Source organism: Cryptomeria japonica, chromosome 3 (assembly GCF_030272615.1).
Source record: "Cryptomeria japonica chromosome 3, Sugi_1.0, whole genome shotgun sequence".
NCBI classification, from domain to species: domain Eukaryota; kingdom Viridiplantae; phylum Streptophyta; class Pinopsida; order Cupressales; family Cupressaceae; genus Cryptomeria; species Cryptomeria japonica.
The window spans coordinates 627,060,859-627,086,186 of record NC_081407.1 but is presented as its reverse complement, the minus strand read 5'-3'; the positions used below and the strand labels follow the sequence as shown (position 1 = coordinate 627,086,186).

General features: G+C 41.7%; 1 protein-coding gene across 3 annotated transcripts in view; it reads left to right on the top strand.

The window, feature by feature from the left end:
* LOC131033038 (calcineurin B-like protein 1) overlaps window positions 1-25,328 on the top strand; it is a 284,660-nt gene that overhangs the window by 183,597 nt on the left and 75,735 nt on the right. For 2 of the 3 annotated variants that reach the window (XM_057964155.2, XM_057964154.2), the window contains exons 5-7: window positions 8,003-8,055; window positions 8,412-8,492; window positions 8,650-8,750. In XM_057964155.2, coding sequence (XP_057820138.2) covers window positions 8,003-8,055; window positions 8,412-8,492; window positions 8,650-8,750 — 235 coding nt within the window. The remainder of the gene's footprint in view (window positions 1-8,002; window positions 8,056-8,411; window positions 8,493-8,649; window positions 8,751-25,328) is intronic. The other variant, XM_057964156.2, reaches the window with a different exon arrangement.

Here is a 25,328-nt window from a genome sequence, read left to right as displayed (position 1 = left end):
TATGGCTAGCAATTCATTAACAAATAATCATCAATAAATCGAGGATATGCAAACTACTAGTGGAGAGACATGATTAGGAAGAGACCTGTCTCTCCGATAACCAAGCGATACAACCATTCCATCGTGCAAGATACATAAGGGAAGAGTATCAGCGATGAAAAAAAAGAAGAAAAAAAACACAAAAATAAAAGGGGAGTGAGTGCCAGCCAAAAGTCATCCAAATTAATCAAGGGAAGGCGCACCTCAGGTATGGTTTCCGTCACTCATAAGAATGATAATGTCTATTGTTTTATATTACAATGTAATACGTATACATTCAGTAAAACAGAAATAACCACCGCATGACAGAACTGTTATTAAGTTACAGGCAGTAACATCCTTGTTTTGAGTGGTATGCATAGGGGATGTTTTTAATAAGTAGGCTTAATATATGCAGCCCGATAATGTGTGTATGCAGAAATTAATAAAAATACTAACATAGATTGCAATATGTATAATACTAATATTTAATTCATAACAGTGGCAGACCAGAACTGTTATGCGTCAGATCTGTCTGCCTTTCACCAGCCACTATATATACTAATAACCAATGTGTTAAGCAGTGGTAGTATCAAAAATGTATATAATAGGTAATTAACAAATACATCAATAATTGGTTATATTATTTTAATTAATTTATTTTTGTGTATATATATATATATATATTAAGGATGAAATATCAATAAGGTTATACACACATACATATATATATATATATAGACATATAATGTCTTAATCAGATAAATAACAATATGAGATTGTAAATCAAAAGGGGCCCATAAGATAAAAGACGGTAAGGAGGATATGTCTATATGTCCTTGTTACTACTGTCAGTGTTTAAGAACTTGGGAAGGAGATGTTTTTATGTTGGGGACATCAAATTTGGTTAGACACTCGCATTAAGGATTATGGATGTGGGATAGATGAACAATTTATTAATAATTTGGGCAGTGGAATATCACTGATTAGATTCAGGTTAAGGTGGAAATATCTCCTAATTTATTTAGTTTGCGTCATAAGTATATTGAAATAGATTGATTATGGTTAAAACATGTCTAAGCCTAGTAAAGGACAGTTATAATATCAGACCCTCCTTGATAGAGAATTCCAATCACTTATTAATCTCGCTATTTCTATTGAGATCTAGATATGTGTTCAAATGTCAAACCATTACTAAAAGACTTATTTCTTTGAGCATACTGGAAGTGATTTCCCTGTATCTGCAAGCTTTAGTATTGCCCAATCTAGGAATATTAACCAGGGGACATTACAGTTGTCTGGAAATGGACTAATGTGTTCGTGTCTATCTCTGTTCTTTTCATAGCAAGTAGAAACTAACTTGATTAAAAGTATATCAGCGCACTGTTCACTGCACTGTTCACGGCACTGTAGCGCACTGTAGCAGCAAGTAAACCCTCTGTATGATGTTCTCAGTCTGCCATATACATATGCTCTCAGCTATGCCAATAAATCTGAAAATAAATCTCCAATCAGCACAATATTGACTTATGAATGAAGCCAACTCTCACAAGCATAATCAGATGATATTGCACACCCTCTATGTGCTGTTACAATGAAGAAGCCATGCTCTCCAATGCCGACAAGCCTTGAATCCTGCAGAAACCCTTGGTATTCTACACTTCAATGCTCCAGAGAAACTTCAATCAAAAACTCCAATCACATAATGAAGTTCGATTCCTTTTGCACACTTATATTTCCTCAAGAAGTTCGAACTTCTTCAAAAAGCTCTTAATTAACATTAAAATGTTATAATATTTCATTGGCATCAATAATGTAATTAAACCTTGGGTTATGTGCTCATAAATTATTAATAAACTTGGCCCCCTTCTCATGATGAATAGACCCTCATTTAAGTGCTTTATAATATAAAGTCATTTTATAACTTAATAATATAATCTCCAAATAATTAATGTTTAATTGAGCCAATTAAACATTAATATCTCCATGAATACTTTGTATTTTCAAACGTCATCTGAACTGGGAGCTAACATGAGGAGACTGCATATGACCATACCCCCTTTACTAAAAATAGCAGGGGTACATCTCTAACATCCCAAGACTTACTAAAAATAGGAAGTAGAGCAAATAATATCCGAATGATGCCAAACGAAGACCAAACTGAAGCACTTTGAACACTGGAGATGATACCAATCCTCAAAAGGCCCTCTATCCAACACATTAGCCTGCGAGGGTCAGGATAATAGGCTAATCTCACAAAATCCAAGTCTGCTAAAATGGGGACATTACAGTCCGCCCCTCCTGAAATTGCTTGTCCCCAAGCAATATCGACTGCAAAGAAACTCCTCCACTTGGATCCCAAATGAAGACCTGTGTAATGTCCTTGGTATTACCAACCAACTCCTGTAATGCCCACACCAAGGGCACAACTAACAAGACCTGCCAAACTAAATCAACCTCAACAGCAGGTGTCACAAGAACATGAACATCAAGTGGAAGCAACTTTGAAAACTGACAATGTTTGCTTCCCAAAACTGTGCAAGATAAGTTGCCAAGCATATCATGTAACACATGCGCAACTGAACTATGCATCTGAGACAAATCATGTAAATGAGAACCTAAAATGAGACTACCAACGGTGCACACCATGTACATGCAATGAAACCTATCAAGGAACATTAACCGGAACTCAGATGCACACAAAGGATCCCTCAACATACTCGCTAGTGTCCCACATTGTATACCTGGATTCCAAATCCAGGGTAGAAATCTGCCATGTAAACCTCCCTCAGACTTTCGCTGCTCAACACTGATCGCCACTTCACCATGCGAGATGTGGTGAAGCCAACCCATGAGACCTATCCAAACTGCAACACTAACTCTGTCATCACCTGGATCCCAGTGCAATCTATACACACATCCATCTCTACTGTGAAGATAGGAGTACCTGGAAACATCTGCTACGCAACATCTCTCCACAACCTCTGCTAAACCCTCATGGATGTGATATCCAACTAAACCATCACGCCCATTGTCACCATAGTCTCTCTGAAGCCATGTATCCAAAGATAGCCTCTGTGTCATAGGAGTAACAATCTCCATCGGATACACATCAACATGATGGGAAACTGAACACTGCTCGAGCAAGTAGCCACCAACAATCAACTGAGTCGGGTACTTGCAACTGCTAGTTCCATCTACTGAAAATGGTAACGCTCCATCCCACAATGGATGGTATAATCTTGAAGCCAATCCACATCGATCATCATCAAGTCCTCCACGTGTGGATCAAAAGAAAAGTGATGAGCACTCCTCACTGTGTAGTTGCGATAAAATGCTCCAACCTCGGTCGAGGGCTCATCTCTAACAATACTGGAATCATGAGATGGCTCCAATCTCTGACCCTGAACAATTGATTGGGTAGGGGCTCTAGTAACCCTCTCTGCAAACCCAATCACAAAATCTCTATTAGGAAGCATTGTAGTCAGAGTATCAATAATTACTCCCACACCACGCCTAATGGTGAGAGAACCTCGGATGAGAGTATCCTTGGTGGCTCCAAACGGACCTTCTCGAAACTCAGGACTCTCAAGAAGGTACTCAATAAATGAATCTATGCAGTAAAAACAATATAAGGCTGAGTCAACCTTATCCTCTAAGACCTGCAGCTGATAACTCTGACTCTGAGAAACAACAAGCTGGCGTCCAAAATCAGCTGCATGGGATGAAGTAACAGATTTGCTTCCAGGAGAGGGAAACAAATCTACATGAGAGCCATACTCCCAACCAGATGACACTATGCGAGTTCCATGTGAAGTGGATGGAGTAACATCGCGTACTAACACACAACTCTCTAGAGAGTCCACCACTGCCACACAAGAGCTATCAACAATCTGACCTGTATCATCTGTCATAGCACTAACCTCGGGAGAACCTGATGCAACAAGTGGTTCTCTGCTGCTCTCAACCCAAATACTTATCCCAGCTAAGTCACCTGTACCTGCATTAGTGACGGATGTAACCACATCCTCAACACACTCATCACTACAACCCGTGGGTGTAAACTCATCACCAAGTGATGCTATAGGAAACTCAACTATATCCACAGATGGTGAAGACTGTGCTAAACTCAATGCCACGGTAAGTTCCTCAACCTGTGACTGTGACTCACGAAGGGCTGACTGAGCGCTCTCCAACGAGTCCATAGTCACCTCAAGCTCATGGGTGAGCTCATCAACCTCCTCCTCCTTTCCCTTTAGTGCATCGTAGCAAGTGCAATCCCACTCGAGAAGATAATCCCTATCAGCAAGTACCTACAAGTAATTCTGTTTCATTATCCCAATAGCTGCTCGGAGTGCATGGAACTCTGCTAGGGAAAGGCTACTATCATTGTGCTCATATGTCTCAGGAGTACTCCAACCAAAGGTCGCCAACATTTGTCGAGCGACATCAAAATGCTCCAAAGCTGTAGCAATCATATCATCATTAACCTTCAACTGCCCAGCCAGATGATGATACCCCTGTGACTCATTCTTTCCACCCAAATCTGCACTAGGGTATGAAACTTAATCAACATCACTCACCTCGTGATCAACAACATCATGCGTGCAATCAATTGTGCACACATCAATATCTAAGGTACTGCTGCTATGTACCTCGTAGGATGGCTCAACTGGCAAGGTAGAAGTTGTTGTTATGACAATATCTTCACACGCTTCCACTTCCAATGTAACTACATGGCCATCCAACTCATGATTCTGGGATCCTATGCCAAAGCATGAATCTTCAAACTTGTTTTCTAAGGTCTGATCTGAAAAATCAGACTCTAAATGACATGAATCCACATCACACATTACCCCATTAGTACCAAAATCTCGAGTACCTTCATGCGGCAACTTAATAGAAGCATCTTGCACATGTGTAGTCACTGCTCTCTCATGTTGATGCAAAATTTCATCACTGCTGTCATGTAGATTAGAACTCTTATGAGCCAAAATTCCCATGCAATCCTCATTCTTGACACTTGTATCACGAGTGCCAATACTCAAGGTCACTCCCACAACACTTTCTAAACTTTCCATGACTTTCAAATCATCATTACGCTCAAGTGCAAGGCTGTTGTCATGAAAATCAGACTTGTTATCATGATTGTTAACAACTTCTTGAGTGCTAATAATCACCACATTCTCTTCAAGTTTCTCCTTTTTATCCTTAAAAATAGATGTCATATACCGAGCAATTCTATCAAGTTTTGCAGGGTGTGAAATCAATTCATCCAGCGTCTTCTGGTTTTGTTTTAACTTTTCCAATGAGGAATACACTTGCTTCCTATTCTAGTCCAACTGATTCTGGGTACTTGAAGTAACTATGATTAACTAGCTGAATCAATCTACCCAACAGGTTGGCAGGAAACCGCTCTGATACCACTGTAATATCCCTTGGCTAATCTGACCCTGTTTTGCTTATTTGAACCCCAAGGAATATTGTCAAACACTTGGCATACAGTGTTTTAAGCCGCTGTTATGGATTTTTTATTTGTCTTCTTTGGGTTTGTAGGCTGCAAATGAAGTTATGGAAAGCTTCTAACAATGCAAAGTTGTTATAGAAATGATATACTAGCTGTTTTAGACCTTTACACACACATGTAATGACTGAAATTAACTAGTACAGCTAGTTGACATTAAGACAAACACTTGTCATGCATCCCATTGTATACCTACAGCCATTAGGCATTTAAGCAAACAATTGGCACGAAAGCTAAGTGGCTGATCAATGTTGAATGTTACCATGAATGTGGAATATGCAACTTTTATCTCCATTAAACATATGCAACCTCCAAGTATTTCATGATATAATCATAATAGAAAATGATGCAATGAAGTAATGATTTTCTAATACAATGACCATAGATAGAAAACCTGGAATTTCAATGGCTGCCTTGATATATTGGTTTGATTCTCCTCATACGCAAAGCCCTTGTCAAATATATATAGCTGTTCACCTTTCTAAATCCCCTTCTATAGAATTCAAACTACTGTAGCGCACTGTTCATGTGCACTGTTCGCGGCACTCTAGCGCACTGTTCATCCACACTGTAGCGCACTGTTCGTCCGCACTGTTCATGGCACTGTAGTCTCTTTCAATCTGCAAACAAACTCTTAAATAAACCCTCCAATCAGCTCAATATTGACTTCTGAATGAAGCCAACTCTCACAAGCATAATCAAATGATATTGCACACCCTCTATATGCTGTTACAATGAAGAAGCCACGCTCTCCAATGCCGACAAGCCTTGAATCCTGCAGAAACCCTTGGTATTCTACACTTCAATGCTCCAGAGAAAACTTCAATCAAAAACTCCAATCACATAATGAAATTCGATTCCTTTTGCACACTTATATTTCCTCAAGAAGTTCGAACTTCTTCAAAAAACTCTTAATTAACATTAAAATGTTATAATATTTCATTGGCATCAATAATGTAATTAAACCTTGAGTTATGTGCTCATAAATTATTAATAAACTTGGCCCCCTTCTCATGATAAATAGACCCTCATTTAAGTGCTTTATAATATAAAGTCATTTTATAACTTAATAATATAATCTCCAAATAATTAATGTTTAATTGAGCCAATTAAACATTAATATCTCCATGAATACTTTGTATTTTCAAACATCGTCTGAATTGGGAGCTAACATGAGGAGACTGCATATGACCATACCCCCTTTACTAAAAATAGCAGGGGTCCATCTCTAACATCCCAAGACTTACTAAAAATAGGAAGTAGAGCAAATAATGTCCGAATGATGCCAAACGAAGACCAAACTGAAGCACTCTGAACACTGGAGATGATACCAATCCTCAAAAGACCCTCTATCCAACACATTAGCCTACGAGGGTCAGGATAATAGGCTAATTTCACAAAATCCAAGTCTGCTAAAATGCGGACATTACAGATCTCCTCTCTTCTCTCTCTCAGTTTGCAGGTCTATATGTCCTCTATTGCCTTTGCTGCAATGCCCATACTTTGCTAAGAGTTCCCTCAAAATGAGAGCCCTTTCAAGCACCGATAACTCTGATACCAATGTTATAAGATGTAAACAGAGAAGGAATGAAGAGAAATTAGAATGCACACTGTGAGATTTATGTATCCATTATTTTATAATTCTAGGAGTTACAATATAGTTGAGACAGTTCATAATCAACTGCAAGCTACGAAACTACCAATTAGCATTCAAGTCTATATATTCAATATTTTCATGTAACTAATATGAAATGTTGTAAAGTATCTTCTTTGGTGACACATGTACTTTGAATAAACTCACTGAAGAAAGATAAAAAATAAACGAAAATGTATCAAAGTCAAAAAATTGTTACATGCTTCTCTAAATCTCTTGTAGAAATCCTTGCTTTAAAGACTAGAGCTCAACATCCTCTCCATAGGGAGCAGATCTTATTGAGGCAGGACAATGTGTCCATGAATAAAACAAAAGTAGTTTAGGCACAAACTCTCAATTGTTTGGGAAAAAGACAACCTACCACGTCCATCATCTATAATTGTGACTACCTTCAAACTTTGGTGAGTATATCCATGGTAGAGGGATCATTTGTGGCTCAAACAAAATCTAGGATACTTTGTCTTTGTGGTTGGAGAAAAATTACTTAAATATCCTTTTAGATTTAGCAGCAATTGTTCTCAGCGTCTCATGGGTAGCATAAATTAAAAAAAACTGTGGGACACAGTTGATTCAGACCATGCCTTAAGTGCAATGTTGAATGTAGTATACCAGATTGCTCTATGAACAGTTGTCTCCTCATCCTTGAAAATTTTTCATTTGAAATGTGCATTTCTAAATTTAATATGTTTTCTTGTTTAGTTTATAGGTCTGTGTTGTATAGTGTCTTAATTATATTCCATCTTGGTAGGCTAGTATTATTTTCTTTAAACTCTTTTTTGAAGCATTGGTGTTGCATTTTCCTGCAGTTGCTTTTAGGTTCTATGACCTAAGACAAACTGGATATATTGAACGAGAGGATGTAAGTTGGTTCTTTCAAAAATTGTTATGATTGAATTGACAAACATCTTTTATTGCTGTAGACCTAATAATTAGTACTCTCATTAAATTAGTAAGAATATTCCATGCTTAATCATGATTCTATGTTTAGTTCATTCCTAGGATTTACTCATAGTAAATCAGCCTGATATTATAAATATACATTTAAAGAGGCTTGTGCTATTGTATGAAGATACTAATGCTTATATTTTGAAGTGGTAATACTCTTGTTGCATTTTGTAGTACTTTTCTGTTGGAATCTATTTACAAGTTTCCAAAAATGTATATGGAATTTTGTTCATGGTAGGAGAGGTATTGAAGCAATTAATTGCTGTTCAGGTCAAAAAGATGTTATCAAATTTACTGGAAGAATCAGAGTTACACCTTACAGATGATGTTGTAGAGTCTATACTCGATGAGGTTTGTGAAGAATGTTTTCACCTTTCTTAAAGAATAATGAGTTCCAAAATGCATTCTTGACATCTTACATTTTAAGACATGGATTTCACTCAAGAGTGACAAAAATTTGTCATAATTTGTGAAGCTGGAAATTTCAGTTTACATTTCTATTGTACAGACATTCTCTAATGGAAGCAAAAGAATCAGCAGAGAAGAGTGGGAGAATCTTGTGAAGTCAAGTCCTTTCCTGATGCAGTATATGACTCTTCCTTATTTACAGTAAGGTTTCTTAATGTGAAAACATTTCTCTTCTGTTTTGGAAATTTGTTACAAGTATAGTTTTGAGTTTGAGAGACCACGTTGCTCAAATACTTAATACAAACAGCCCTTAAAATCTAGAGTGCATAATGTCATATTAGATAAGATAAAAAGATTCCAATTTTAGATACTATCAGATTTTAGTTGGAAAAGAAAAACTATTATTAGGGGTAATATATAAAAGATATTCATATGAAGGTTTGTATACATGACCTTTAGGTAGCTAGGAATTAGAAGGGTCATCACAAAAAGTATTTAAGATTTGATAACTTGTGTTAGATTTAAATATAAATTATAATTATATAAAAATTAAAAAGCTAAAGTGGATCTTATTATAACGAGTATGTGAATTACAATCAATCTCAATATTGCCTCGGGACACGTGAAACTTAGAAAGGCACTTTGTGAGTGATCACCCAGAAGACTCTAAATTGCTGGTTAATACAAGCGGACTTGAAAGTCTAGCTGAAATGTAACCTAGTTTCTTGGGTGCTTCTAGCCGGTGCTGTCCTTGCATGTGTTTTAACTTTATCTTTATAAAGGAGATAATGTCTTATATAAGTACCTTCAGTGAGATCAAATTGCACACTAGCTTTTTTATTATTTTTCTTAATTAATAATATCTCTTGAATGGTATTAGTTTTATGGCATGTTTATCTAAATGAAGAAATAGTGTCATATAGAGAGCCCGATCTAGTTCCAATAACAATTTCACAATGCTACTAACTACATATTAGTGTTATGGGTGGAAATGTTTAATTCCTGACACCTTTACCAGCCAACATGTGGCCTCTAAAGGTCCTGGTTTATCCTCAGTTGTGATTACAATTTTTAGGGGTAACACTAAGTCATCATCATAACTTCTTAGGTCTCTGTTTTTGTCATTCATATTGTTGTGCTATCTTACCACTGTTATTGTACATTGCAAATCATTCTGTCTTGAGTTAGTGGAATTGCGCTTATTGATTAGTTTTTAGCACTTCTAGCCTTCATAAATCCCTTGTATACATATTATTTCATTTTATGGTAGAGCTTGTCTATTTTGATCCTCATATGGCTTATCAATAGTTTTCCCCATGGTATTCGAGATTAATTGTAATAATTCCTTGCCCTAACACATTCATGGATCTGCTCATGTGTGCAAATATCTTCTTTCAGCTTTCTCACAAATTTGTATAGATATTCTTGTTTCTAGTAGCAGCTTTCATGGAGGTTATCTTCATTTTAATGCTACATTGTATGTCTTTGAGGTCAAGCTTCTTCATTTGTATTGAAGAGGTGATTTCATGACCAGTTCACTTGTTTCCTATGATCAATAGATTGCTTCCTATTGGATACTGTTACCGTTTATAATCTACTTGCATAAGAATTTCAGTCTTTTGGCTAATCCATTCTGTATGTACCTTTGCGTCTCCCTATGAAAACAAATTGTAATAATTTTATTAATTGGACCATTTTAGAAACTCCATCTCTGCATATCTACTAAGGAAGAATTGAGGGCAGGTCATGTTGTGACCTTTTGACACATTGCCCCATTGCAAATAGGGACCCCCTCTTTCCTAATCTCTGCTTTTTGTTAGTTTAGGGTTTTTTGGCAGCTAGGTGGCAATTTTGAGCTTTCATGCTTGAGTCTCATTTTTAATATGCTCAGAGGTCTTCAATGTGTGAGTAATGTTAAATTTTTGAGTTTTGAAGTCAATAGGATCAAATTGTTTAGAAATTGTTAAAATGTCAAGATGATCTTAAGTTTTCTAAATGTTTGAGGCTGCAACTAGCCTTTAGAATGCGAACGAAATGTGTTTTAAATGTTGCAAATTGGTGTGAATTTTGTGCTAAAGTGTCAAAAGTCTCTATAGGAGTTGTTTTTTCACTCCTAGGAGGTAATATATGTCAAATATGTAGAAAGTCCCGATGGACTCTTGTTTTCCACCCCTCAAATCCAGTAAAATGTTAAAAGTCCCGATGGAAATAGAATTTCCACTGCACGAAATGATAAAATTTGATAAGTTTGGGCTTTATAGTGTGAAAATCATCAAAGTCCCGATGGAAGACATTTTCCCCCCATGAAAGTAAGGCGTAAAAGTCAGTTGTCCCGATGGGAGGCATTTTTCCATTGAGCAATAAAGGTGAAAATGGACTTTGTCCCGATGGAGCATGATTTTCCACTCCTTTTTTGAGCAAAAATATTTTAATGATGAAAATGATCTCAGTCCTGATGAGGTACGTTTTTCCCCCCATGGACTGAATTTGCAAGTGTTTTTGGGGAAAGTCCCAATGCATCAGGAATCTCCACTGAGGTTGTCCCGATGGAGGTCGTTTTTCCACTAGGCCTACAAAAGCAAAATGTATGAAGTATATGTGTCTTGATGAGGTTCAATTTTCAACTAGAGGAAAAATGATTAAAACAAAGTGAAATGTGGATGAATTTATGTGTCCTGATGGAGGTTGATTCTCCACTGGGGACAAAATCATGGAAAATGACAAGTTTAATGTGTCTTGATGGGGTTCAATTTTCCCTTGGAAGGCATTTTGATTAATTTTGATAATTTTGATGGAAAGTTGAGTCCTAATGAAGAGCGAATTTCCAGCAAGGGGTATTTTACATGAAAATGATCAAATTTGTGTGTCCAGATAGCTATCGATTTTGCCCTGGAGTGGATTTGTGTGGCAAAATGAGTTAAGTGATGGACATGAGGGTCGATTTTCCCCTCAAGGTTGTAATTTGCAAAGTGGGATGAATTTAAGTGAAAATAATGTGTCCCAATGAGGTTCGATTTTCCCCAGCTGGCTAGAGATTGAATTCAAGTGGAATTTTTTTTTTTAAGTAAATGTGTCCCAATTGATATCGATTTTCCCACCATGTGCATTTAATGATTGAGAAAGGTAAAAATATTGCTAAGTGTTGAAATCCCAACGCATATTGATTTTCCTATGTGCTGGTAAGAGTAAATTTTTATCCCATATTGGCTATGTGGTGACTTGATAAGGTAAAAACATACAGTCCAGCGCCTTCTATTATATTATTTTGTGACTGATTTGACAGTTGGAGAGCTGGAAGGGCTGATTTGAGGTGCGTCATTGCTAAGTAGAGGGTGCGATTTTATTTGAGGCATCCATTGCCTCTACATTGGAGCCGCTAGAGCTGAGAGGAGACGCTCCATGGCTGGTTAAAGTCTGAAATGCTTTATTTCTAGCCACCATTCACTTGCACAATATTGTTACCAGCTCTTACTTGCAGACTAAGGTGATTGTTCCAGCCATTGTGTATGCCCAAAATGCATTGATTTTGAGCTAATTGGGGCAAAATCGCATTATGTGGGAATGTTGCGCCACGATTGAGGGTGTTCCCAGCCATTGAAGTTGCAGTTGTAGAGGTGTTTCAGACCTTCAAACTCAGAAAATCAGACCTGGAATAATGTTTTTGACATCGAAATCTTTCATTTTCTGAGTTTGCAAGGGTGTTTTCAGACTTAAGTGATCAAATCAGACTTGTTTTAAGTCTGAAATTCAGTTTTTTTAGAGGAAGATATGCCTCATTTGATCAAAGTTCATTCATTTTTCAGAATTTGCATTACACATTGTCTAAATTTCTGATTTTTAAGCTCTCAAATTCAAAAATTTTGAGAAATCAGAACTTAGGGTAGTTCTGAAAATGAATTGTTATTATTACTTTATCATGTTATTGACTTCTAGCTTCGTATAAGTGCCATGTCTAAAGCGGGGATATCAGTGAGGAAGACTCAGCTGAAGGTTGTACAAGAAGGTTACTATCTGAAGTCACATATAACATCTCGATGGAAGAAGGTTAGAGATACCAACATGGAGTACCTGGATATGAAGAGGATGAGACAAATAATGTTTGGAACAAAAAATCACCTTCCATCATCCTTGTCAGCAAATATTGTTTACCCTCTGGGTGAACAGTTTAGAACATACAGATAGAATACTCAATGCAAGACAATAATGCCATCAGTACCAGATAAGATCAAGCAAATATAAGAGATACTATTCCATTCATAATCATGTGTGACTTTACAAGTTACCTTCCAAGGTATATAAAGGTACCGAGGGGTAACCGTCGCACCCGTAACTATCATCCCTTGGTTACCGAACTAACAAGGACAAATACTACTTAATTAACTAGTTTTATTCTCGTACAATATTGCTGCCAACATCATCCTCCCAAAAAACTTACAAACAAAATGGGGAATACATTGCTACAACAAAACCCAAAATCAAAAACTAAGGGGGTGCAAAGGGCATCTCTGATGAAGAAGGTGCCGGTGGTGGTGTAGTGGTGGAAGCCAATCGCCCACGCAACTCGTATACCTGCTTAGTCTTCCTCTTCAGATCTCGTTTTGCCACCATCTGCCTCTCCATTGCAATCTTAACCATATAGGCTGCCTCCAACACCTCCTTATCCTTCTTGTCGATGCTCTCCAGTGCACTGACCAATCGAGTCTCTAATAGAGCGCTGGATGCTCTCTCCTCTTCCAGCTGCATAACCAAGGAAGACTTATCTGCTACCAGAATGTCCATTGTTGTCCGAGTCTGTGCCAATGTAGCCTCAACCTCCTGAAACCTTGCAGCCAGCTCCTCCCGAGCCGTCACTGCTGCTACGCGCAAGGCCTCAGTAGTGGATGCCATATGCTGTGTCCTCCGGAGCTCAAGATAGCCTTCTCAGGAGGCCTGCTCCACCTCTCTCAATAAGGACTGCATCCGGGTCTCGCCAACCCCCTCAATGAGGCGCCAAGCCTCCAGCATCCCCAGGTTCTCCGTCTCAGGCCACCTCACAAACTCAAAACACCTCACAAACTCTTCTCTGCATCCGGCGCGGACAAACGTTAACAACCTCTCCATCCGCTCGACCACGACAGCATCCTCATGGAGTCTCGCAGAGGTCAAAAGCCACTGAGCTCCTAGAGTCATCTCGGCGATGAACTGCTCAAACTCTCCCAAACCTTGCTGAACTCCCACAGTCACCCCCTCCTCTCTGTAAGGATTGGCTACTACATCCGTCGGTGGTGAAGCAGCCCTCTGAAGCTCCCTACTACCGGGAGAGCTCCCTTCGTCGAGATCAATGATATCTAGAGAATGCATCTCCCTGCGTGGAGATAGAACGGCCTCGCCTATAGGTGTCACGAGTGTGAGTTGGTAGTGGCTCAACCAGGCACTGAGGTCATCCTGGAGAGCGCCTGCTTCCATCATTACCTCCTGCATATAACTTGGCACACCCGACACATCCTGCTCCATGGAGGCCCCCGCACCCGCCAAGATACCTGGCCCATCTTGCTGAACTGAGGCCACCCCAAAGTTGATCCCTGTTGTGGTCTTGACCTCAGTGGTGTCATAGCGATCGCCACCCGAGGCTGCCCAAAGCCAAGTACTGGCACCGTGGTGACTATGCTGACTGTCTCGAATGACCGTGGCACCGCCAACTGACAAGTCTCCGGTAGGCGTGCTGGTGTAAACTGGACCCGAGCTGGGTGTGATGCTAGAGTAGTACTGGTTGGTGCAGACCCTTTGACGCCCACCGACTCCATTACCTCCTCTTTGGGCAATGGTCACCCCCTCTACCTACCAACCGAAAACTCCCTCCGCTCACCGGGGAGGTGTCTGCAGATTCTCCCTACCGCTATCAGCATCCTCCTCTGCGTCAAACTCCGTTTCTGACATGGTGGGCTTCTTTCTTTTAGTGCCCAAACGCGCCTCAGTGCCATGTGCCAAGACATCCAAATGCGACTAGTAAAATATAGGCGGTTGGTCCGGTGCAACGCGACCATGTGGCTCCAATGGCTGTGAGCTTGGGGTAATCTGCGTGCGAACTGCATCAATAAATAACCCAATGGCGTGATGTGGCATGTAAAATTTCTTATACTGGAGGGTCATGAATTTGTCCATCCTATTTGCCAACAGTGATGCCCAATCATACACCACTCCATTGTGTAGCCCATTCATCAACACAATTTGTGCGATAGCTATATCAGACGCGCGACTCTATCTGTATGTTCTAAACTGTTCACCCGGAGGGTAAACATGTGGTGTTGTTGTCGAAATTTATCCAGAGCACGGGAGTATACTACATGGCACACGGATAATGGGACAACCATTGGCAGAAGGGACAAGCAGTAACCCGGACGAAGAACCTGAAGAACTGTTCGAGGGAGAACTAGCACTCATGAAAGATTTCTCTTGCATCCTCTAGGTGGCGATTGAAACACGCATACGAAGAGAAGCCACCACCGAAGATGTTCCAGAGGATGCTATGTGGAGTGCGCTTTGTGTAAGTCCGACGGTAAATCGGTTGATGAGCAATCTGCCCAACCTTCTGGCACAGGCACTTTTGGCTCTCCAAAACCGCAGGGAAGACACCTATCGGGAGAACCGACACCAGCAAATCCTACGGGAGTTTCACGAGCTCCAAGAAAAGCGCAATGAAACTAACCGAGGGATGAATAATCCCTGAATGTGTACGGGCGAAGGAGTATAAACAAGAACACCTCCACTCCAATGACATACATTGTATACTAGGGATGAATTAATAATAGTGTTCTTTTCAATATGATGTCTTGTTCTATTGCATAAGAAGAATTTAGAATTAATGCCCAATCTCCTAAATAAGGACAAAAATAAGGAGGAATACCTTGGGATTTGAAGCCGCCCAACGAGCATTAATTCTCGAACAACAAGTAGAACGAAGAAGAAGATTTAAGAGGATTGTCGAGGAAGGAAGCGGCGGAAATGGCAACAATGGCTCTGGCAAGGGCTAGGTTTCCACACTAATAGAAACCACCAGGAAACGGTTGGGGGACCTTTCCCTAACATTGGAGGAGATTGGTGACGGGAGTACGGTAGAGACGTACGTGCCATACAGAGGCGCCGAGACCAGGATGGAAGACGAGACATAGACCGAGGACAGAGAGGTCGAGGATACCGGTGCGACCGAAGGTGTCGGGAGGACACAAGGTCACGGTAGTAGAAGCAATCTGTTTGGGGCAGGCTCATCAAACCCTGGTAGTCAGAGCAACTTGGTGGGACCCAACGGACCAAATCTCGGTGGAGTACCTTCAGGAGGGCCAGTGCCTGGAGTTCCTGGAGGGTTAAATTCGAGTTCCGGAGGGCAGACTAGGCCACTGCCAAGAAACGTAATGGCGAATCGGCAAAAATTACCGAAGTTCACCGGAGATGGAAAAGAAGACCCCGTACGGCACTATCGTACATGCGACACAATTTGGTCGAGCAATGGCGTGATCGATAGGGCAGAATGGGTGGTACAATTTCCTGCCATCCTAGGAGGAGTAGCCATTGATTAGTACTTGGATGCTGACAAAACCCAACTGACAACTTGGAATGCATTGCACAAAGCCTCCGAAAAGGAGTTTCGACTCCTCAGAGATGATAATGATATTGTAGCAGAAATCCTGAGCACCAAGCATGGGAAAAGTGAGACCATCCGCGCATATAGCCGACGCCTCAAGGAATTGTTGGGGAGAATGGATAACCAGCCTGACAATGGGTTAAAGAAAAGGTGGTTTGTGGAGGGCTTAAAATCGTCTCAGAGAAGGAAAATGAAAATTATACCCCCCACATCTTACGACGATACCTCTAACCGAGCAATGGACCTAGAGAGTGAAGGGAAGACATCCAGGAAAAAGAAGGATAGATCCTCTAGAGAGAAGGACTCCTCCGACGGAAGTAGCAGCGACGAGGGGTCGAGTAAAAAGTTGCAAGCCCTTCAAAAGGATATGCACCGCATGATGAAGGAATTCAAGAGTATGAAGGGAAGCACCAGGAAAAATGAAGAAGTATGGTGCACAGAATGTAAGGAGGAAGGTCACACAAAAGGCTCTTGTCCAAAAAAGGCCTTCTGCGATATTTGCCAAGTGTTGGGACATTCTACCAAAGAATGTCCCTACAAAATGAAGACACGTGGGAACCAAGTGCTCCTCACCCAAGAGCAGCCGTCAGCGACAACAGGCACATTGCAGCTCCAAGCCAACACCACGGCATCATCTGGCGGTTACAAAGGTAACCGAAGGGGAGGAAGAGGCAACATTAATAATAGCAATAATTGGAGTCGAATGCAGTATGATGCCAAGGGGCGACCAATGATTCAGTGTCGGGCATGCAACCAGTGGGGACACTTTGCGCGGGATTGCCAGAAAGAGGAGGCATTGCAACACTTGTGCAGATGGTGTGGTCCGGGAGACCACGATGACACAAATTGCCCCAAGCCAGGGGTTAACCTCCTCAACATTGAGAAGACTGGTTAGCAAGAAGTACTGGCAATCGCCCGCGCTCAGACTAAAAAGGTCACTTATCCCAACCCCCATACGGAGGAGAGCTTACGAGAGGCAAAACCCAATATCGAGTGTGAGATGACGGCCAAACGACGGAACAAAGAGGTGGTGAGTACATCATCCCGTACGAAAGCGGAAAATAACATAATTGGGCAAGTACTGCAGATGGAAGTGCCTATAAGGGTGAAGGACCTTCTAGAGACAATACCACAGTTGAGAACCGCCATTTTTAGTTCCATACAAACCACTGCGCAGGCACCTTCGGGTGTGATACGGGCAGAAGTTCCGGTCAGCCCCTCAGTTGACCCAATGTTGTTGGACTTAAATAGTGGTCAGCATCCTGTGGTCGTAGAGATGGGAATTCTTGGGGCTATCCTCAAAGACACCATCGTAGACGGAGGTTCGGGGGTGAATGTGCTGCTGGAAGATACGTGGAAGAAGCTCAGGAAGCTAACACTATGGCAACCCACATTCAACTTAGGTGCAGACCAACACGACATCAAGCCACTCGGCACCCTGATGGCTCAGTCGGTGACCATTGGCACACAACCCTTCCTACTAGATTTTGTGGTAATCCCACTCAAGAAGAAGGGGTATGACGCCATCTTAGGGAGAGTGTGGCTGGTGACAACAAAGGTGAACCACGATTGGAAGAAGAACACCCTTTCCATAGAGAAAGGGGGGCAGAAGTACACCATTGATCTAAGGACCCAGGTTGTTGGCAAGGAACTTGCGTCATCTGAACCGGATTCGGAGGATTCAAATAGATGGGAGTGGGCCTCCTATGAAGGTAAAGACGAGAGGGAACCAAATGAGCAAGGAGTGCTTGAACTCGGTGGATGCTCAGAAGATGACACTTCCTCATTGAATGGACTCTTCCACTGGCAAATGGAAGACTATGAAGTGTTTTACCCTGCTTGTCACATGCTATAGATTGAGGACGAGCCAGGTGAGGAGTTTCCGCCAGAATACACGGAGTATAAGGAGTGAGACGCCAAAGTAAATGATGTCTCGGTGTACGAATTTTCAAAGGATAGACCAATGCAGTACGAAGACCCCACTGTGAAGGAGACAAACTTAGGAGACACTGCCAATCCCCGAAATATCTGGTAGGCGACGATTGGAGCTTGGTGCTGAAGGCCGCAGCATTCAAAATCTTCCTGACATACAAGGACATATTCGCGTGGTCCTACAAGGATTTGAAGGGGGTCCCGCCAGAAATGTGTGTCCATCGGATACCATTGGTCCTGGGAGCCCAACCGGTATGAAAGAGGCCATACTGAATGAATAGAAACTATGCTGCCAAAGTGAACAAAGAGATCGAATGGATGCTGGAGGCCGACATCATATTTCGGGTGGAGACAAGTGAGTGGGTCTTGCCGATTGTGATCTCACTCAAGGAGGAGGCCAACCAGATCCGCATCTGTGTGGATTTTTGGTGCCTCAACGCAGTCACCATCAAGGACCCGTTTCCTATACCCTTCACAGACAGTATCCTACAAGACATGGCTGGGCATGAAATGTACTCATTTCTCAACAGCTTTTTCAGGATACAACCAGATTTCGATAGCTGAGGAGGACAAGTTGAAGACCACCTTTGTGGTGGAGGATGGAGTCTATGCGTACAACTGGATGCCATTCGGGTTGTGCAATGCTCCTGCAACCTTCCAGAGGATAGTCCTTCACGTCTTTGACAACATTTCGGTGGGAAGTTTTAAAGCCTTTTTGGATGACTGATCGATTTTTCAGTAGTGAAGACGCTCACTTGGTAGTGCTGAGAGAGTGCATGGAGCGATGTCGAAGGGCCAGACTCGCCTTGAATCCACGGAAATGCCGATTTATGGTACCACAAGGGAAGTTGCTGGGCCATATTGTTTGTAAAGCTGGACTGAAAATTGACCCGAATAAGGTACGGGTAATTTTGGAAATGGAGTCGCCCATTGATGTGACGGGAGTCAAGTCCTTTTTGGGGCACATTGGATATTACCGGAAGTTCATCAAGAACTTTGCCCAACTTTCATTTCCACTGGACAAACTAACTAGAAAGGACGAACCATACATATGGGAATCGGCACAGGGGGAAGTATTCGAGGAACTCAAGACGAGACTGGTGGCAGCACCCATTCTGGCCTATCCAAACTGGAACCGAGAATTCCACGTACACGTGGACGCCTTGAACTATGCCATTGGGGCTACATTGGCTCAAGAAGGGGCACACGGGTTGGATCACGCCATCTATTTTGCGAGTCGGTTGATGTCGAAAGTCGAGAAGAACTACAGTACCATCGAGAGGGAGGCCCTCGGAATGGTCTATGTCATACAGAAATTTTGACACTACTTGCTAGCGACACCCTTCACCTTCTATGTGGACCATCATGCCTTAATGTACCTAGTAAACAAACCCATCATCCAAGGCAGGATAAGAAGGTGGCTACTGCTACTTCAGGAGTTCACGTTCACAATAATTGTACGACCAGGCAAGAGCCATGTCATTGCTAACCAATTGTCCCGGATCAGGTCCGGAGAGCCACTAGAAGAGGTGAATGACGACTTCCTAGATGCCCACCTATTCAAGATCGTAGTACTACCACCATGGTATACTGCCATCGGGGAATATCTCTCCACCTCCGTATTCCCCCAAGGCATGCCACCGGGAGAACGAAGAAAACTCGTGTTGGGGAGCCACACGTTCCAATTGATTAATGGGTTAGTGTATAAAATGGGACCCGACCAGGTGTTACGTCAGTGTGTGATGGAGGAAGAGGTGCCAAGCGTCTCGAGGGAGGCACATGAGGGGCCCGCAGGAAGCCATATGGGACCAGACACTACAGCAAGAAAAGTGTTGGTAGCAGGCCTGTGGTGGCCCACATTGTATAATGACGCGAGAGAATGGGTAGTAGGTTGTGATACGTGTCAGAGAGCGGGGAGGCCGCTGAAAAGGGACTTCGTGCCCCTCAACCCTTCGCAGGCTCAAGAATTATTCGAGCGTTGGGGGCTGGATTTTATTGGGCCACTCAAGGCCAGTCGCGCTAGGAGGTGTCGCTACATTGTGGTAGCCACAGAATATCTAAACAAGTGGGTTGAAGCGTAGGCCCTACCTGACAACTCGGCCATAAGTACAACAAGATTCATCTATGAGCAAGTTATTACACGGTATGGGATCCCTATGCAGTTGACCAATGACAGGGGTGGACACTTTGTGAACCACATTATCAAACTCCTCACTACTAAATTTAAGATTTTCCATTCACTGTCTAGCTCATATTACCCGCGAGCCAATGGGCAGGCCGAGGCTGCTAACAATATTCTCATGGGGGTAATCTATAAGTCTTGTGGTGTCGAGGGAGAAGACTGGGAAGAAAAATTACCTTCGGTCTTGTGGGCCTACCGCACAACCTACAAGGTGACCACCGACCAGACTCCGTTCCAACTCATGTACGGGCAGGAAGCTGTTGTGCCAGCGGAATTCATGGTGCCAAGCCTTCGCATTGCAGTGGAATAGACTCGGGGATATGGAGAGCTTGAGGGAGAGATTGTATGCCTTGAGCAAGCTGGACGAGAAAAGGATGATGGCACAATGGGCCACAAAGGCAGCCCAACAAAGACGGAAGGTCTGGCACGACAAGCATCTTAGGCGAATGAAGTTTACTTCAGGGCAATTAGTGTTGAAACTCAATGGGAGGAACGAAATCAAACTCGGAAAATTTAAAGTACGATGGCTAGGCCCCTTCAAGGTACGCGAGGTCAATACCAACGGGGTGATTAAGTTGTGGACACTCGACGGGAAGGAGGTGCCAGATGCTGTCAATGGGTCGAAATTAAAATAATATCACGAACAAAGGCAGGCGACCGATCTCGAATCCTCTCGAAGAAATAATCATTAAAAAAAATTTAAAAACCGTACGGTCGTACGACAGGTGACCGTACGGGCCCACAAAAAAAAGTGTGCCGTACGGTGGAGGGGCCGTGTCACCGTACGGTGGCACTCACCGAACGGTGGGTCCCATGTGTCCACCGTGCGGTAGAGCACGTGCCCCCGCACAAACTTTATATACCCCGTGCGCACACACCAGCATATCACAAAACCGTACGACGTGTAGACCAAGGAGGAAAGGAAGGAAGGATGAAGGATAGCAAAAGATCGCCATAACAGGCCGTACACCGTACACCTACAAGTCATACATAGTACGGCGAGAGCTGAAAAAGGAAACGTTGGCATTTGGAAGGAGAAAGTGGCACGTGCAAGAAGGTTAAAAAGTTATAAAAGAAGATTAAAGGAATTAATCAGGAATCAATGGACATGAACAGGAATAAGGCGGATTGGAGAAAACGGTTGCAGCCGTTAGAAGACAAGTTACAGGGAGGGCGAAGAACTTCGGAATCGAGTGGGGACATAGGCAAGCGAGTTTTGCCATCTGGTGTGTGTATTGCAGGCAGCCTTGGGATGAGTGGCACTTAGAAAAGAAAGAAACATCGTCCAAAAACCCAATCGACAAAGGACAAGGAAGAGGTAACAGTGGACAACATTGTGTTTGAGGGTCTTAATGGAATAGACTGCAGCAATTGGTGGGCAAAGACACCTCACGACGACCCAATAAAGAAAAATCTTCGCCAGGCATAGGTACATTGGGCTGTCCAAATGCTAGTTTTTTGCATAAAAGATTTTGACGTAGTTTTGCATGCCATGATTTGCACCTATGATAGACACCGCCACCAGTTTGTATTTGACTACTAGCACCAGCGGATAACTGTTTCCTTCACGGGAAGCAAGTTCAGAAGGGTGTTTGGCATACCTAGGATGAAAGGAAAAAAAAAATGATACTTCGCAAAAAATCACTCCAGACAACTGTGCCACCTTGCTACAGTCGCACCCTCCGTTACCGAACTAACAAGGACAAATACTACTTAATTAACTAGTTTTATTCTCGTACAATATTGCTGCCAACAAATATCATGAAGAGTGGAATTTACCATGCGGCTGATTTTTCACCATCTATTCAGTGCAATGAACCCATAGTTGAGTGTGCGACGCATTATGACCCACAAACCAGGATGATCAAATCTCCTAAGGGATTGGTGCTGACATACCTAGCTGAAGAGTCTATTGGGGAGGCATTTGGAATCCCTAGATATCAAGACATGCAAGAGAGAAGCAAGGAAGAGGACCAAGCTAAATTTGAAAGAAGATCGAAGTCATGTTTGACAGTTATCAATAACGAGTGGGTCCTTGAGACAAGGCGTCACCACTCTAGATTACTATTGATGTACGTTTTATCATTCAACGAACATTAGAATAAAATGTCAAGGACATTCTACCCTCTCTTGATCAAAATCACTACGTATGCCAAGATTGCACACGCGGCGACTTTATGTTGGGTAGCTTCCTTGGTCATGTATGCTGAAATACAAGGGGGACTTATGCTAAAAAATATCATTCACAAGCTAGGACTCAAACGAATTTAACAGTAGCTGCTCTCTCTCTCTTTCTTTTTTTTTATTTTTTTTATTTTCAGATTTAGACTTCCTCCAAAAAAGGGATAAAAGGGATATGGGTTTGGAGTTTCTACTCTACTCCTAGGAAATTCAAGAGACGGTGTTGATTAAGAAAAAGTAAACCTGACTTTGGTTCACCAAATGAAACAAATAGACAAAGCAGGGTGCAATCTTCAAAGTTTTGTGTTTGTTATTTTCACATCTGAAGTAAATACCATCAATCTGAACATTATATACTTAGATAGAAGTTAAGTGCCCACATAAACAAGCTCAGGCTAACTTTGCACGATGAATGAAAATCATCCACTCATCAAAAGTATGAGCAAATAGCTTTATCTTGGATCAACACTTATCAAATCTCGCATTTCATTTAACAACTTTAAGCAAATTCTAATCTATTGTGTTGAATAAAATGTAAACCATGCCAATCACTTAGACAATAGATATTTGCAAAGCCTAGAAGCACACAAGCAATTTTATTATCAAAGTGACCTCTTGCAACAATTTATCAAAAACCTCTCACTCTCCAAATGAGAGGAGGAAACCTTATATAGGCACCAAAAAGTTTTGAACGACCAAGATCAAACAATGATCAAGGGCCCAGATTGAAGAATCAAAACCCTAATTAGGGTTTCCCAAAACTCAACTAGTAAAAACAAAAGAGAACAAGACATGTGTCAAGTTGCATTTTTCAAGGAAGTGTGCATCCACTTTCCTTTTCAGAAGTTGTAAATTCAATGAATCTGGATGTGAGTGATTGTACCTCCTCCATGGTGACATGTGGCAAACTGCTAATCTGGTAATCAATCATATCCATGTCATTGGTACATGTGGCAAAGGTGCCCTCCCAATCAACGGCTTGTGTTAAGAAGTTTTCATCAATGACCAAAAAGCTCGAGACTCTTGTAAGATCATCTCTGAGAATTGGCCCAATAGAATTGAAGAAATTCCCTTGAATTTTGGCCTTCAAGTACTCTGCCCGTAGATCCTTTTCATGCACCTCATCTTTCCTTAGTACCTTAGCTGCCACAAGGAAGACCTTGTCTTGAATTCCTCGGATGATTTTCTCTATTTCTACACACTCGGACTCTATTTTCTTTAGAGATTCAACTCTGGTAGTCAAGGCAAAATACCAAGTGTTGAAATCATATATGTCACCTGCCTTGATCACCCCTCCATTAACTAAACCCTTCTTAGTAAGCCGGTTGCTGGTTTTCAAGCACAAAAATATCCTGCTCTGAATGTCTTCAAGATCCTCCCAAGTTCTAGATACATCCTGGATTTTGCTCAAGAAAGAAGAGGTGGAGTCATATGTTGATACCATAGTTGGACTACTCGCGACTCGACTCGACTCGCCAAGCCCCTAGGAAAAAACCCGGCAAAAACTCGGCAACTTAAAAACACACTTCAATTTAATAAAAAATGCATTTTTTTTGCAAAATTTAAAGAGAAGATGCATCCAATGAGTCAATAAATGATAACACAAAAGAAACAAGCTGATTCTAGATATATTTAAATGCAAAGTGTCTACAAAATTGCATCCTCATGAGGAATGTTGATGGTTGAAAGCCTGAAAGCAATATAGTAAATAGTTTTTGTAAAGCCAAAAGTAAATACATCATTACAAATTACAATTACAACTTCCTCTTCCCAGCTCTAGCAAAAACTCAGGGAGAGGTAGAACTAGAGGGTCTAGTCCTAGAATTCTACAGTGGGCATGACTGTGCCTCCTCGCTCGGTATGGTTGGCTCATCCTCCATCTTGGATGAAGCTATGTCTCCACCTACTTCTAGCACCGGCAATGAATCTTCATCCTCTTCCACTTCCTCATCAATGTCATCCAGACCAAATCCACCCCCCTCCTCCTCCATAGCCTGCATCTCCAAATCAATGATGTCAGTGTCGGAAAACAATGGAGGCTGCTCCTGTGATGTCCAATCACTATAAGGATCTATGTCATCCAAGTCAACTGGACCACCTTCTACTTCCTCTACCTTCCTTACGCGCAATCGAAGATTATATTGCATGAAGACGAGGTCACTGAGGCGTTTCTGCACTAACTTTCTCCTCTTCTTCGTGTGGATTGCTTCAAACAAGATCCAATTGCGCTCACAATTGGATGAAATGCAAGGTTGACATAAGACTCTGAGGGCAATTTTTTTGAGATGTGGGGTGTTTCCACCCCAATTTTGCCACCAAGCATCTGCAAAATAAATAAAATGGAAAAGTTAGAAAGCAAAAAGAAAAGAGAAAACATAATTTATCAATCATTTTAGATCCCAAAATCCAAATAGAAAATGTTATACTTGGGGTTTGAGTGGTTCTTCCTCTCCTAGCCAGCTGTAAAGAGAATAGCTTACCCCTTACTCTCTCATAATTTTGGAGCTCACTCACAATGAGGTCTCTCTCCTCAACATCGGGTACCATCCTCTCAATGCATGTACTGAGGCCCTCCATGACCTCTCCATTCGGTTCTGAGTAAGAACCCTCGAACTTGAAACAAGGGTTGAGGAAGTACCCTGCTGCATGAATGGGTTGGTGGAGCTGATTGTTCAACCTCCTATCAACAATTTCCCAAATGGGATGAAATTTGAGTCTATATCCCCCTTGTAGTAATTTTTGCTAGACTCCTGGCCCTATCCATGGCCTCATAAAGATATCCTATTGGGGTTTTATCCTCATCCACCAAGCGGAGAACTCGAACCAAGGGCTCTGACACCTACAATTTAAAAATACAAATTACAAA